The sequence below is a fragment of the Gymnoscopelus microlampas genome (genome assembly GCF_963454915.1).
Source record: "Gymnoscopelus microlampas genome assembly, chromosome: 3".
Taxonomy (NCBI): domain Eukaryota; kingdom Metazoa; phylum Chordata; class Actinopteri; order Myctophiformes; family Myctophidae; genus Gymnoscopelus; species Gymnoscopelus microlampas.
Window position 1 is genome coordinate 12800391 of NC_139940.1, and position 15103 is coordinate 12815493.

The 15103-nt window shown below is 44.0% G+C and overlaps 1 protein-coding gene across 1 annotated transcript in view; it reads right to left on the reverse strand.

Annotated features, from left to right (window-relative positions):
• The window catches only part of vars1 (valyl-tRNA synthetase 1), a 38742-nt gene that overhangs the window by 10960 nt on the left and 12679 nt on the right, over positions 1-15103 (reverse strand). The window contains exons 13-25 of the mRNA XM_084052490.1: positions 14811-14990; positions 14275-14399; positions 12998-13101; positions 12648-12806; positions 12171-12261; positions 10858-10963; positions 10659-10729; positions 8830-8955; positions 8229-8333; positions 7135-7282; positions 6538-6665; positions 887-1042; positions 265-489 (exon numbers count right to left, since the gene is read on the reverse strand). Coding sequence (XP_083908616.1) covers positions 265-489; positions 887-1042; positions 6538-6665; positions 7135-7282; positions 8229-8333; positions 8830-8955; positions 10659-10729; positions 10858-10963; positions 12171-12261; positions 12648-12806; positions 12998-13101; positions 14275-14399; positions 14811-14990 — 1724 coding nt within the window. The remainder of the gene's footprint in view (positions 1-264; positions 490-886; positions 1043-6537; positions 6666-7134; positions 7283-8228; positions 8334-8829; positions 8956-10658; positions 10730-10857; positions 10964-12170; positions 12262-12647; positions 12807-12997; positions 13102-14274; positions 14400-14810; positions 14991-15103) is intronic.

Consider the following 15103-nt stretch of genomic DNA (forward strand, 5'->3'; position numbering starts at 1 on the left):
CATTTTGCGTGATACTGTAGTAATGATGAAGTAGGGCATTAATTAACGAAAAAACTAAAATTTAAAATATGGAGATAAGAGGTTTCTGCCTGACATCAACGATATTTTCTCACCTAAATCTTTGACATAAATTACACGCAGAGAACCTGCTGCTATACACTGTATATATCAAACTGCATCTTGGCTGTGCAAAATGCTCCGTCATTTCTTTGCATTTGAGCGAGTGCTCACCAGCGTTCCTTTTCACGCCTATCTGTCTCTCACCTCGTCGGTGTCGGGGTAGGACGTGACGGAGATGCTAGGGGGGTTGTCCTGGGGTCGTCGCCGGGGTAACCTCTGGAAGAGCTCCTCGGAAACGAAGGGCATGATGGGAGCGAGGAGGCGTAGGCCCACCTCCAGGCAGGTGTAGAGGGTCTGTCTGCACACCAGGGCCTGTCTCTGGCAGGCACTGTCCTCCTCCGCCTTGCTGAACACTGGCTTCACACTCTCCTGGAGAGAGGAGAAAGAGAGCGAACGAGAGGAGAGGATAAGGGAGACAAGACAATACAGGAGAGAACAAGGACAAGAGGAGAGGAAAGAACGGGTGCAAAGGAGAGAAAAACAGAAGAGACGTGGAAAGGAGAGGAGAGGGAAAAGGAGTGAGGAATGGGAGCAGAGGCAAGAAGGAATCAGTGAAAAGATGGTCATGAGGAGGGTGTAATGTGTACACTAGGGGCGGAAATTGGCAGGTAAATATAAGGAAACAAAAGCAGAATATATATTTTTCCATTTCTCCCTCTACACCAAATCTCTCCTAATGCCGCATTTTCTACAAATTCCGCCTATTATGACCTGCCCAGAAAAGGTTCATGCGGTTAACATAGCGTAACATAGTCTTGTCTCTCACCAGGTAGACGTCGCAGAGCTCGTACAGCCAGAAGTTGTAGATGGCTGTGGTGATGCCGGGGAAGTCGTAGGCCCGGAAGCCCGCGCCGCACAGAGACACGGCCGCACACAGCCGGGAGAGGATCCACCTGTCTGTCACGCTCTCCTCTCCACACAGCTGACAGCAGGGATGGATGGGGCAGGAGGAGGTGGTAGAAGGGAGAGAATGAAACACACATCAACACAAAGACACAGCAACAATCGCAGTTGAAAAAGTTTTGAAAAAATCATATGGGGCTCGGGACTCCAATGTGGATTTCGGACTTCACGTGGCCAGCCTGTGATGTCAAGTCGTCTGTGTCATATCTTTGACGTATGACTCCAAATTTGTCAGAGCCCAGTTGAATTAATTGAGTTTTTTTTTGTGGAGGTATATCTTCTGCAAAAACCGCAGTGGTGGGAAAAGTATTTCTTCACAAACGTGGACATTGTCAACACGTAAAGGCCTCTAGTCTGAGGGTGATATAACATTAATGTTTACTTGCAGTGCAACAGATGGGTTTTCTTTTTTTTTTCTTTTTTAAATAATCTTTTTATTGTTTTTCATGGTCATCGGTGTCATTTTACACAGTGGTCGCGGCTTTCCATGTTAGATATTATATATATTATAATAGCATTTAGCAAATAATAATAATAACTAGAAAAAGTGCTCCTCGGAGCACAACTCTCCGCTGTTAGGAATGTTGGGAATGTTCTATCTGTATAAGTGTCCTATCCGTCCTGTCTGTATAAGTGTCCTATCCCTCCTGTCTGTATAAGTGTCCTATCCGTCCTGTCTATGTAAGTGTCCTATCCGTCCTGTCTGTGTAAGTGTCCTATCCGTCCTGTCTGTGTAAGTGTCCTATCCAATTGTTACAGTATCCGCCATTTCTCAACCATTTCGTGATTGTTCCTGTCTTACCTCACTCTTACCAGACTTGTGTTGGGAATGTTCTAATTCTTATGTTCTAACTGTCCTATCCATCCTGTCTGTATAAGTGTCCGATCCGTCCTGTCTGTATAAGTGTCCTATCCGTCTGTATAAGTGTCCTATCCGTCCTGTCTATGTAAGTGTCCTATCCCTCCTGTCTGTGTAAGTGTCCTATCCCTCCTGTCTGTATAAGTGTCCTATCCGTCCTGTCTGTATACTGTAAGTGTCCTATCCGTCCTGTCTGTATACTGTAAGTGTCCTATCCGTCCTGTCTGTGTAAGTGTCATATCCCTCCTGTCTATGTAAGTGTCCTATCCGTCCTGTCTGTGTAAGTGTTCTATCCGTCCTGTCTGTATAAGTGTCCTATCCGTCCTGTCTGTATAAGTGTCCTATCCGTCCTGTCTGTATAAGTGTCCTATCCGTCCTGTCTGTGTACTGTAAGTGTCCTATCCGTCTGTGTAAGTGTCATATCCCTCCTGTCTATATAATCTGTCCTATCTGCCAATTATGTATCAGCCATGCAGCCATTTCGTGATGGTTCCTGTCTTACCTCACTTTGACAGTGGCACAGACACTGTCAAAGTGACGCCATGTATTTATACAGTATTTCACCGTATTGTCACGTGTCACGTGAGGCTTGACCAATCGCTGTGTCATATTTAGAAAGTGAAAACAATACTCTCCTGCGGAGAGTAATAATAATAATAACTAGAAAAAGTGCTCCTCGGAGCACAACTCTCCGCCAGAAGACTTGTGTTGGTTCGAAGGTCGCGAAGGTCGCTATCCCTCTTGTATATGTAAGTGTCCTATCCATCCTGTCTGGGTAAGTGTCCTCTTCCGTTCATTCTGTGTAAGTGTCCTATCCCTCCTGTCCTATCCGTCCTGTCTATGTAAGTGTCATATCCCTCCTGTCTATATAAGTGTCCTATCTGTCCTATCTGTCCAATAAGACAGATAGGAACAATTGGACCGCGACTACTTGACTACTTCCGGTTCGAAGGTCTGGGAGTGAGCTAGTGGCCGGATTTTCGGTATTGGAATCTGGCTTATCACAGTGACACATGTATTTATAGGTCGCTATCCCTCTTGTATATGTAAGTGTCCTATCCAACCTGTCTGGGTAAGTGTCCTCTTCCGTTCTGTCTGTGTGAGTGTCCTATCCCTCCTGTCTGTATAAGTGTCCTATGTCATATCCCTCCTGTCTATATAAATGTCCTATCTGTCCTATCTGCCAATTATCAGCCATGCAGCCATTTCATGGTTCCCGTCTTACCTCACTCTGACAGTGGCGGACCTATAAATACATGTGTCACTGTGATAAGCCAGATTCCAATACCGAAAATCCGGCCACTAGCTCACTCCTATCCCTCCTGTCCTATCCGTCCTGTCTATGTAAGTGTCATATCCCTCCTGTCTATATAAGTGTCCTATCTGTCCTATCTGTCCAATAAGACAGATAGGAACAATTGGACCGCGACTACTTGACTACTTCCGGTTCGAAGGTCTGGGAGTGAGCTAGTGGCCGGATTTTCGGTATTGGAATCTGGCTTATCACAGTGACACATGTATTTATAGGTCGCTATCCCTCTTGTATATGTAAGTGTCCTATCCAACCTGTCTGGGTAAGTGTCCTCTTCCGTTCTGTCTGTGTGAGTGTCCTATCCCTCCTGTCTGTATAAGTGTCCTATGTCATATCCCTCCTGTCTATATAAATGTCCTATCTGTCCTATCTGCCAATTATCAGCCATGCAGCCATTTCATGGTTCCCGTCTTACCTCACTCTGACAGTGGCGGAGACACTGTCAGAGTGATGCCATGTATATATAGGCCCGGTGGCGTCACTAGCCAATCAGATCACAGTATTTCACGTGTCACGTGAGGCTTGACCAATCGGTGTGTCATGTTTAGAAAGTGAAAACGCAGTGATAACAATACTCTCCTGGCGGAGAGTAATAATAATAATAGTCATAATCATAGTCAGGAGTGTCAGGGGGAGAAAAAAAAAATAATAATAAAATAAATAAATAAAATAAGGAGACAAGAACCCAAAAAAAAAAAAAAAATAGTAATAATAATGTCCAATTTTTCATATTTACAGCAATATATCAAGAGAGAAATTAAACAAATTGCTCATTCACAGTACAAATATTAATTACATTACAGTTCCTATAATCAGAGGACCTATTAAAGTCATGGTCTCTGGGTTTCTTGCTTGGCGACCCTAGAGACCTGTGTATGTCTCGAATATGGACTGTGTGCTTGCTCCCATGGTAACCGAGACGGTTATGATAAATAAAGGTTATTCAGAGATTGAAATGCAGAAAACTAATAGAAAAAGAAAGTTAATGGAATGTTTAGCCCTTGCCACCAGCACATAAGGAGCATAATAAACATAGATCGTAAACCGTGAACCCCTTCATTCTATTGGTCGGGGGGAATATTTATATTTTTTAGGTAGTTCAAGAAGGGGTTCCAGGAAACATAAAATATATCTTTTTGACCTCTTAAGGCAATTTTGTTTTTCCAACTTAAGGAAGTTCATGATGTCTTTGATCCATCTTAAGTGTGATGGCGGCGTGGCTTTTTTCCATTCTAAGAGTATTATGCGTCTTGCAAGCAGGGTTGTAAACGCCATGACATCCAACGTTATTTTGTTTAGGTGATTATTGGTAGGTGCAAGCCCAAAGAGTGCGATCAGTGGGCACGGTTCTATGTGCGTTTCGAATATTTCTGAGAAGGCTTTGAATATTTTGGACCAGAAACATGACAGGCTGGGGCATTGCCAGAACATATGAATAGGTGTTGCCGGAGCAGCCTTACAACGTTCGCAAGTTGCATCGGTGTCTTTATACATTTAACAGATGGGTTTTCAAGTTGGACACATCAGCAGAATCAAGAGTACAGCTGGCGCTTATGGACAAAAAAAAGATGGGCCTAATGAAAAGACACAACCCATCACAAGAACACTGTTTTTTATTGCATTTTATCTCGCCATTTCATTATCAGTCTGTGGGCTCATATCCACGTGGTTCCCCAAATGAAGATGGTAGAGGTAAATTTATTTTTTTGCAGGTTAGATATGGCTGTCATGAGTGCAGCTTGCACACTATTAGTGCTAACACACCCACGGCTATGGTTTAGGCTCGCAGTATTTGGAAATCTCAGTGCTGACAGGATATTCAGATAATGTCTGCATAGTAGAAATGCGTGGATAGCAGTTTTTTCCATGAACCCCGCAGTCAAGAGCCATCTGGGAGATTTGCGAGGCCCTGTGCGAAGAAGGCACGGCAGGCCCTTTTCAATTCCACCGGGTGAGGTAACGTGACCATTCGGTTGCGTCCCAGAACTGACGTGCACGCAGTATTTTTGTTTGTTTTTCAGGCACGATCAGAATCAGAATCTATTTCCCCAAGTACTTACATACATAAAGAACATGAAATACCGTTCCCCCTCAGCCACTTGCAGTGCAACATAAAATATCAAACCATCAAAAAAACGTCATAAAAAGACAAAATCGAAAAGTTACTAGCACAAGTGCCATGGTGCAATCCTAAAGTTACCAGCACGGTATAATAAAGTGCTGTTGCGCATTTTTTAAAGTGCAGTTACATCAAGTCCAGTCAAATTCAGTTGAGTTGAGTTTGTAGAATACAATATAATGCGCTCATCATGTGCCTTCCACTTTTGTGAAGTAGCCTAACTACACAGCACTGCACTGTTGTTAGGCAACAGAATTATTATACAAATAGTTTGCATACAGAGCAAACTGCTGGACATAAACAAAAGAGCAGTCATCCCATCGCTGAATTTGCATACCCTATTATTGACATGAATCCAGAAGTTACTCACCACATACGAGCAGCAGAATTATTAATGCAAACATTTCCTCCTGGCTTTCCTAGCAGCAAACTCAGAAATAATGTCTTTGTAATCCAAATGGGATAGTAGGCTATAACGTTTTGACTTTGAGAAACTGTGCTCCACGAGCAACTTCACAGCGTGGGAACGTTCAGAATGGTGTTTCCAATTATGTCTTGGTTCAATCAGACACCATTGCACACACATGAACGTGCGTAGCCGGCTTCTTCACCGTTCTTTATGGTGTGTCCACTGCATTCACAAATGGAGAGTGGGGAGAGCTTTACAGCTGCGGTGGGGAAAGCAGTATTGCAGCAAACATGGACGTTTCCATTTATTTTGAACTTCTCACAGTACTCTGTAGGCCTGCTCTGTATGAAATTATTATGTCCATGCAGGTGCGGATCTGTATTCGTGAAAGATAATTTGTGTGGATGAGGAAAGGATGATTTATGTGTACACACGGATTTGGGTGACATCAGAGCCGATCTGTGCTCTAGTGTGTAGAACTCAGCCCTGGGTAGGGCTTATCGCCCTCAATCTAGAGGCCTTATGCCTAATTTACACTCTGTTGCATGACATGCGATGTCTAAATTGAGCTCAGAGTCTTGACAGAGTGGGAGGAAGCAATATAAAACTCCCTTAAAAATATATATGGGCTTATACATGTTACATAATGTGAAAACTTTTATTATGTGCCTATGATTCTCCAATAAATCTTATTTGACAAAAGACTATATGGGCTAGGCAAACCTTGGAAACCCAGTTTCACAAGATTGAATATTAACACAAAAAGTTTACTCGTCTCTATCTCGTTCTCCATCTGTTTTTTTTGGCGGCCTCACCTGGGCTTCCTCTGAAGGCACAAAGTTGTCCCCCAGTGTCTTCATGGCAAACTTGACAGCGTTCCAGAGTTTGTTGCAGAAGTGACGGTAGCCAAGGATACGGTTGACATCCAAGTTGATGTCCCTGCCTGGGAGACGGAGAGAGGCGGAAACAGTAAAATATTCATCTCTTTGACACATTGTTATTATTTCTGAGTACAATACTGTTTACCTGGGGATGGTTTAGTGCCTTTTGGCTGTGAATGTGCCTATTTTCCTGGTCTAGGATCAGATCCTGCCAAAGCTTTCTCTTCTGTCTCTCACCTAATGTCTTCCCTCTCAGCTTTCCCTATAGTTTGCTTCAATACTGAACAAATACTGCAGGGTTTCTGCATCGATTAAGCACTTCCCTGTTATAAAAAGGCAGAGTATTTAATTATGCAAAGCACCAAAGTGTTATCGTGACTTTCCTTTAATAGTGTTATAGTGCCAGGTTGTTGCTGACTAACTGCAAGTCATTTTAAGCTACTGTGCGAGGTCAAGCCTGAGACGTGGGTTTGTGCCAAGGCTGTTTGGCCAACTGGGGGAGGATGTCAGTGTGTGATAAATGAGTTTCACCTTGGCTCGTGTAGGCGCACAGGGCGAAACGCAGGGCATCGGTGCCACACTCCGGAATTCCACTGGGGTAGTCGGACTTCTGACCCTGTTTGGCTTTCTCTATCTCCACCGGATCCAAGTTACTCTCCGCTAACTGGGCGTAGAGACCCTGGAGGAGGAGAGAGAGAGATGGAGGGAGAAAGAGATGGACGGTGTGAAGGAAAGGGAGAAAAGCAAGGAAGGAAAATTTAAGAGAGTGGGGAACGAGGGAGAGAACGAGGCAAAGGAGAAGGATGGATGGAGGGGGGGTTGAGAGAGGGGTGGAAGGAGGATGAGAGAGAGACATGTTGACAAAAGGGAGGGAGATAGATGTGAGGGAACAGAGCAGAAGGAGATGTAAGGGGACAGAGGAGAGGAGGATGGAAGTAGACAGGGAAGGGAGGATGTAGGGAGGAGGGGGAAGGTTAATCCAAAATCACTTTACTCACCTGGCAGAAATTGTCACAGTGACATTGGTGCAGAACAAATCGACACTCAATTAGTAACAACACAATGACGTCCATTGAATACAATGGGACATAGTGGAACACAATAGACAGTGACTCTACAATGTAATAAAGAGACAATCTATTCATACGCCCTGCACAGAGAAGGAAAACAAAAAGGGACCGGGGGAGGAGCAGGAATTGATTGTCAATGAAAAGCCCAGAGGAGCTGAGTTTGTCCCAGTTAACGTCCCGTTTCATCCTTATAAAGAACCGACTTTTGATGTTTTAATTGGACGGGAAAGCAGACAAGGCTCTTTGTAAGAACAAGTTAATCACAGTTAACCTGAGGCAGGGCAGGTGGGTGGGGGTGGGAAGGGAGGGGCAGCTTTAATACCGTGTGCCTCCTCTGAGCCCTCAGAGGGGGCAAACCTGCCTCCACCTCCTCGCGGCCTATCGGCCAACCAATGGGAGATTGATGGGCTCAATAAAAACTTTGCCTGCAGTAGGGAAAGGTGCTTACAACTTACATAAGACTTTGGGCCTCCAGGGAGCCACGTGTACGATTCAACCACGTGAAGAGACCAGAGCGAGAGTGAACTCAAGGAGGGGGTGGAGGGGACTCCTTACCTCCAGGGAGATCCCGGTGATGACATCCAGAGGGTCGATGACGTTCCCTAGGGATTTGCTCATCTTCCTCCCATGGGCGTCCCTCACCACAGCGTGCAGATACACCTGGTAACATGAAAGCAACCATTAACCAGTACATACTGGAGGCTCAGTTGTGTTGTGCATGTTGTGGTGTCAGACGTTATCGTTATTGTATCTTGAATGCTTAATCGTACCAAGGTGGAGCTAGCTTTCCACCTCTATTGTACTCATTACACTTCCCTGCTTCTGTTGATGAACACACCTGGGAATCTGTGCCCAACTTTAAATGGAACACACACACCACTGTTGGGAAAGAAACTCCAAATCACTGTGTATGCTGTTGTGTTCGTTAAGGAGGATACAGTACGTGTGTATTTTCCCCCCTATTGATTAATCATGCTAGCTAGCACCAGACCGAGCACTAATTACCACAGGTGTCCAGCTTTGCGCAGTTGCCCCACTCTACTTAAAGAACATAATTGCACCCGCAGGACTGTTCGGTATGTCATTCTTTTCTTTAAAGGCAAAAATAAGAAGGTGTTGTCTTTCATTTGAATTAATTGGTGACAGCAGTTCCCACCTCTCTGAAGGGCAGCTTGCCAGTGAGTTTGAGGCCCATCATGACCATGCGAGCCACCCAGAAGAACAGGATGTCATGACCCGTCTCCAGCAGGGTTCCTGGGTAGAAGACGTTCAGGTCCTGTGTCTAATGACACAATACAAACACATTAAGCACATAATGAATATTTAAAACATGAATGCACCACAGAGAACACAAAGGAAAGGTTGTGTTATGAACTAATGCCTTGGTTCATTTACGTGATAAAAGAACGTAGTAGTGATAAAAACAAGTTATTAAGACAAATAAACAAATTAATAATTGGAATTGCAGGCTCATAAAAGCACAATTGAAACCAATCCAGTTGCCAAGCAAAGACTTTAACAGAATGTAAATACAAACCAAATACAGATATAAAACGTTTGCATAGTAACAAAAACGTCTGGTTATATATGGTTTTAATATCTTTTTGTAATTAGATAGGTCTGTATTATGATGTTTATATTGAAAAAGTAACTTACGACGGTATAATGAACATTCTATAAAAGCATCATTGGACCAGGCCTTTACACAGTCATTAAACATCCTGTAGTACATAAGATATGATGAACCTTTATTAATCCCTGGGGGAATTCAGGTGTCATAGTAGCAAATTTCTCTAGTCCTCTAGTACAGGGGTCTTTTTTTGTCAGGCCAAGGACCCCTTAGATGTGCGACGGCCCCCCGGGGCCTTTTCCGGGGTTCTGTGTGTGCGCCTATTACTGCCTAACCATTGTCTGGAGTCTGACACATCAGGGGAAAAGGGAGGCACCTGGCCATTGTCTCCTCAAACACTATAAGAGACCTGCTCTGTTCATTCCTCCAAAGGCTGCAGGAGCGGCCACTGAAGAGCACCTTTGTTAATTTGCCTTTGTTAAGCCTCAGTTAAGGTGGGCAGCATGTTGGAAACTTAAATTGTTTGCTCTATTCTAAATGTTCAACTATTTGTTCATAAAAATCACTCTTTGTTTTTGCATACCCTCAATGTGGTTCCCCTTTTTTGTTGTGGGCTTGGAGCCAGGCCATAACAGTTGATACATAGACGAAGCAGGGACCCCTATTATATAAAATTGTTTTGCATATGTAACTAGGCCTCGGTCCCTCCAACTTCTGATCCTTTTTATTTGTACAAAGTGGGTGAGTGCACTGCCGTCTGCACCAAAGAAAAGTTCAAAGCAATCAAAGGGAAATTTAGAAAGAGCAAAGCTGAGGAAGAGAGGAGACAAGTACTGTACAGTATATATAGGTGTGGTTTTATGGACATTTTTAAAAGCATCCATCTGTCTCTGGTTTTCCTGATTGCTTTGAAAAGTTCAAAGCCATTAGTGGCACTTGAGAAATATGAAGGTGGTAGAAAGATGACAAAAAGTACAGAGGTGGCATTGGAGATAATACTACTAGCTTAGCAGCACCGGCAAAGTGTTACTAATGAGAAGGCAGGCTACATTGAAAGACAGAGAAGCGGCTAACATTAACAAATGATGATTATGAAATGTCTCTGTACAGTCAAGTGATTTACATCATCAAGGAACACGGACGTCCACAGAGGCAGCCAACGTTTGTTTTCCTCTAAGTAATGGCACAACGTCGTCGTGCCCCCCCGCTCCCAATAAAATAAATCCCATAAATAAATTAAACAAAGCTTCGAAGGTCAGTTCGTAAACACCACAATATCTCAACCCCAATAAAAGGCTTTGGGACCAGCCCTACATGCAAATAGTTGTCATTATGTGATATCGTGCACCTACACTGTACTGTACTGTTAGCTGTCATGATGTCCTATCATGCACATAGCTGTCATGATGTCATACCTCATTGGGCCATCCGAAGATAGAGAAAGGGAAAATCCCAGAGGAGAACCAGGTGTCCAACACATCTTCATCTGAAAACACAGAGACAGGTACAGGTCATGGAAAGCCACTGACTGGCATAGTACGCCGTAATGACTAGATAATCTTTATGTTAAAACAGTAGCATTAGCATTAATATAAGGAATCTGGTTCACGTTACCCTGCCTGAGGGAGATCTTGTCGGGGGATACGTTGAAGCGTTTGGCTGCCTTCTCCCTGGCTTCCTCCTCGGTCCTCCCACTCACCCAGTAATGGCCGTCCATGTCCTGGTGGACAGACAGAGACAGAAGGAGACAGAGTAAGTACATCCAAGTCCTATTGGACAGAGAGACAGAAGAAGTAGTATGTCCATGTCTTGGTGGACAGAGACAGAAGCCTGATTTATAGGCCCGCTGGCGTAGCGGTCCGGGCACCTAAGCTCAATGTAGCCTGACAGCGCGCCACGGGTTCGAGTCCCGAATCCCGACGCCCTATGCTGCGTGTCACTCCCTAGCTCTATCTCCCCATTTCCTGTCAACCTACTATACTATTACATAAAGGCATAAAAAGCCCCCCCAAAAAAACTTTTTTTTTAAAAATAGCCTGATTTATACTTCGCCGTACGATGGAGCATAAATGAGAGCATAAGAATGTCGTCCATGGACAGACAGAGACGGCAAAGACAGAGGAAGTACATCCATGGACAGACAGAGACATGGAAGAAGAGCAGAATTATGAGTAAACAATGAGGACACTGTTGAAGACTGAGAAGAAGTGCATCGTAGCGAGTCAAATGATTAATCGACCATCGGAAAATCAAATTAAATTCGGGTAATCGGTTATATAATAATCAGTTTAGTGATGTGTCATGTAAATATGTGAAGCATATTTAGCAATTTGAAGATGCCGGTCTAGATTAAGATAACGTGTGATAAGCATTTTTTACTTTATTACCCTATCTTTATTAATTAATTCAGCTGAAGAGCAAACACCCATAAAAAGGTTGCAAACCATCAATCCAAATTCAGAGTAAATTAATTAGTGAAGGTTGCACACCGCTCTCCATCTAAAAACATTATTTATCACTAAATGTTTCAGCAATATACCACAGCAGTATGGTGATAAATATCTCTTTTTATATGGAGAGAAGTGTGTAACCTTCATTTCTTTCCAATTACCTTATTTTCTTTTTACCATTATTTTATGGTCTAAATGTATTTCATGGTCAATTGCTCACATGATCAAAGAAATAATCAACAGACTAATCTAGTACTAAAGTAATCACTGGTTGCAGCCAAGCAGTTGAAGATCTCCTGTGAAAGCAGGAGGGGTACATGGAGGGCGGGGGCGGGGGGGAGGGGGGGTGGTACATGAGACATGGGTCACGAACTGGCTTCCATCCCAGGGTGTTGTGATGGTGTGTGTGCTGCTGCTGTGCGGTACAGGCATGAACTGGCCGAGTCACCAGAGTGCCCCCGTGTGGTGGCTTCTTACCTCTCCTGGTTTCACAGACGGGTCGCTGACGGTGACAAAGTAGGCAGGGATCCTGTGGCCCCACCACAGCTGGCGAGAGATACACCAGTCTCTAAGAGACGGAGAACAGATAGAAGGATGAGGTTTTAAAAACAATAATAAACCTGAACTGTATTGCCTCTGTCTCAAAGACAGATTTTCACCAAAGGCTGTGGTTAATTAACTACTCAAGGGAGAAAGTGGTTAGAAATTGTTGTGCTAGTGCTTTGTTTTGGGTTGAACGCCTAAATAAACTCCTAAGCCATTGTGCGATTAATTATATTATATAGAGATTTATGTGTTCCCTAAGTACACCGAGATGTATTTAACTTTACATGGACCTGCTGGCATCACTGGGGGGTGAATAATACACATGATTTTCTCATTAACTATCAAGACACTACGTGCAGAACGTATCAATAGAGAGCACATGAAAAGAAGTCCAGGTGAGACAATGACCTGATGTTGTCCAGCCAGTTGAACCAGGTCTTGAGGTGGTGGTCTGGGATGATCTTGAGGTGGCCCTCCCTGACGGCGTCCGCTGCTTGCTTGCCCATGTCTGCACAGTTGACATACCACTGTGGCTTCAGCAGGGGCTCCACGATGTCCTTAGAACGACTGATGGGACACACAGACAGACGGGCACAGGCAAAGATGTATTTTTAATGTAATCTTCACACATACTTCATCAAACAGAGAGAATTAGAGAGTCATAGAGGTAGACACAAGTACACACACGCGCGCACACACACACACACACACACACACACACACACACACACACACACACACAGGAGAAGACATCTCACCTGCATACTGGTACAACCATCGGGTTGTCTTTGATCTCTTTGAATTGGCCCAGGCCCTTCAGAGCCTGCAGCACTGCCTTCCTGGCATCAAAACGCTTCATACCCTGGGAACAACACAATACAGAGCTTAGGAAGAAGACACACAGGAAAATCATCAGGTAACAGACCAAAAAAAGAAGCCAACGACACACCACCAGGGATGAGTTATAATGTTTTTGTGTAAAGTTATCTCTTCATCAAATCAGTTGTGTGTTCTTAAGAGTCTCTAGACTCTTTTTAATTAAAAAAGGCAGCTTAAATCACCTTCAACAAGATGTTTTTATGGCTGCAGAATCTTGCAAAATATGATCGTTCAGACACATAATTTAAAGTCCACTGCAGTGCAGAATTTGCTCTTTTTTTACCATGGCTTCTTGGAATGGGCGTTCTGATATATGGAAGCTGCTTGCTTGCAAATATATATTTGTGCTACAAAAGCGCATAACTCAATATTAGCGCATCATGAGAAGGTGATATAGATGCAGCCAAAACATGCAGCTACACCATGTGATTTGAGCTCAGCACTATATTCACTGATGTTGAGTTATGTGCATTTGTCACACAAATGTTTATTGTATTGAATTTCATTGATTGTATTTTGTATTATACACACTTTAGATGAACATGTTTCCCATGGTTCTTTGACATGGGTCTAATATGCTCATAAGAAAAGTGATACAAAACAGAATAACAACATGGGCGCATGGGTGGGGCAGTGGTCTGCCCACCACCACGGAGGTTGTGGGTTCAAATCCACCATGGTGCATCTGTCTTTGTCGAGCGTCTACACAAACACATTTGGCCCCTTGGTTCGGGGAGAGACGCTGGGCGGGGAGGGTGATAATTGTCACTGCACGTAATCCTACGGAGTGGGGTGGCACCTGTCAGCAGGGAGTGTTGGGTGGGAGGAGTAGTATAAAGGCGTCCTCCCAGTGGGGGCTCCTCACTGGTAGGTGAGTCAGTAGGATACAACAGTAATGCCAACACAGATATGTATGTGGGGAGGAATCAATTGACCTAACGACTGAATTGGGGAGAAAAGGGGGTAAAAAGCACACAAATCTTTCGTGTGAATAACATAAATTCCTGTCTTTTCAAAACAAGTTAAAAAAATCATTACATAAAACCAAGTCTGGGCAGTGTAGTTTTCAAACATTTGCTCGCCTCAGTCTCTCAGATGGGGCATCTCTTAGATTATTGGGTGGGGGTCCTGCAAAATACTGGCCGGGAGGGCTTACCAAGAACGGAGCAGGTACGTTGATGAGTAGCCCATTCTCATCCAGGATGTTGATGAAGGCCAGGTTGTGTCTCACTCCCACATCGTAGTCATTGTGGTCGTGGGCTGGAGTGATCTTCACAGCGCCTGGATGACAGAGACACCAGAGGGCAAAAGTAAAGATGAGGCACAATGAGTCTGCATTAAGAGGAACAGTTCATGACATGACATGTCGATACATATATATGTATCACACATAAACAGTAAGCTTAATTTGGGAGGAAAAGAGGACAGGGGCAATGAGAGCGGTAGCCATTTGTACACTGTCAGAGTAACAGACTTAAGGGTCAGGGTCAATTTAGAACCCTCTCAAGGAACCCTGAGAGTCCCTGGACCACCACTGGTATAGGCTAAACATGCCAGCACATGGCAGACAAGCTCACAACGTGCTGCCATGCGACGTGTTGTGTTATTTTCACCACATGAAACCGTCATATATGATTAAGTATGTCAACTTAACATAGCTACCCCTTATCTTGATCCTGTACCGGTGCCTACCTGTTCCAAAGTTAATGTCCACAAAGTCGTCAAAAACAACGGGCATCTTGCGGTCGCAGAAGGGGTGTTGTACCATCTTGCCCTTCAGGTGTTGGTACCTGGGGTCATCAGGGTGGACCGCTACAGCAGAGTCTCCCAGCATGGTCTCAATACGAGTGGTGGCCACAATCACCTCCTCATCTGACGGATGGAAAGAAAATAGTAAGTCAAACAATCAAAATGCTAATGACAATACACAGCCTGGTATTGATGATAGTGGAAGTATGGGTAGCTCTGTTAGCACACTATCCTGT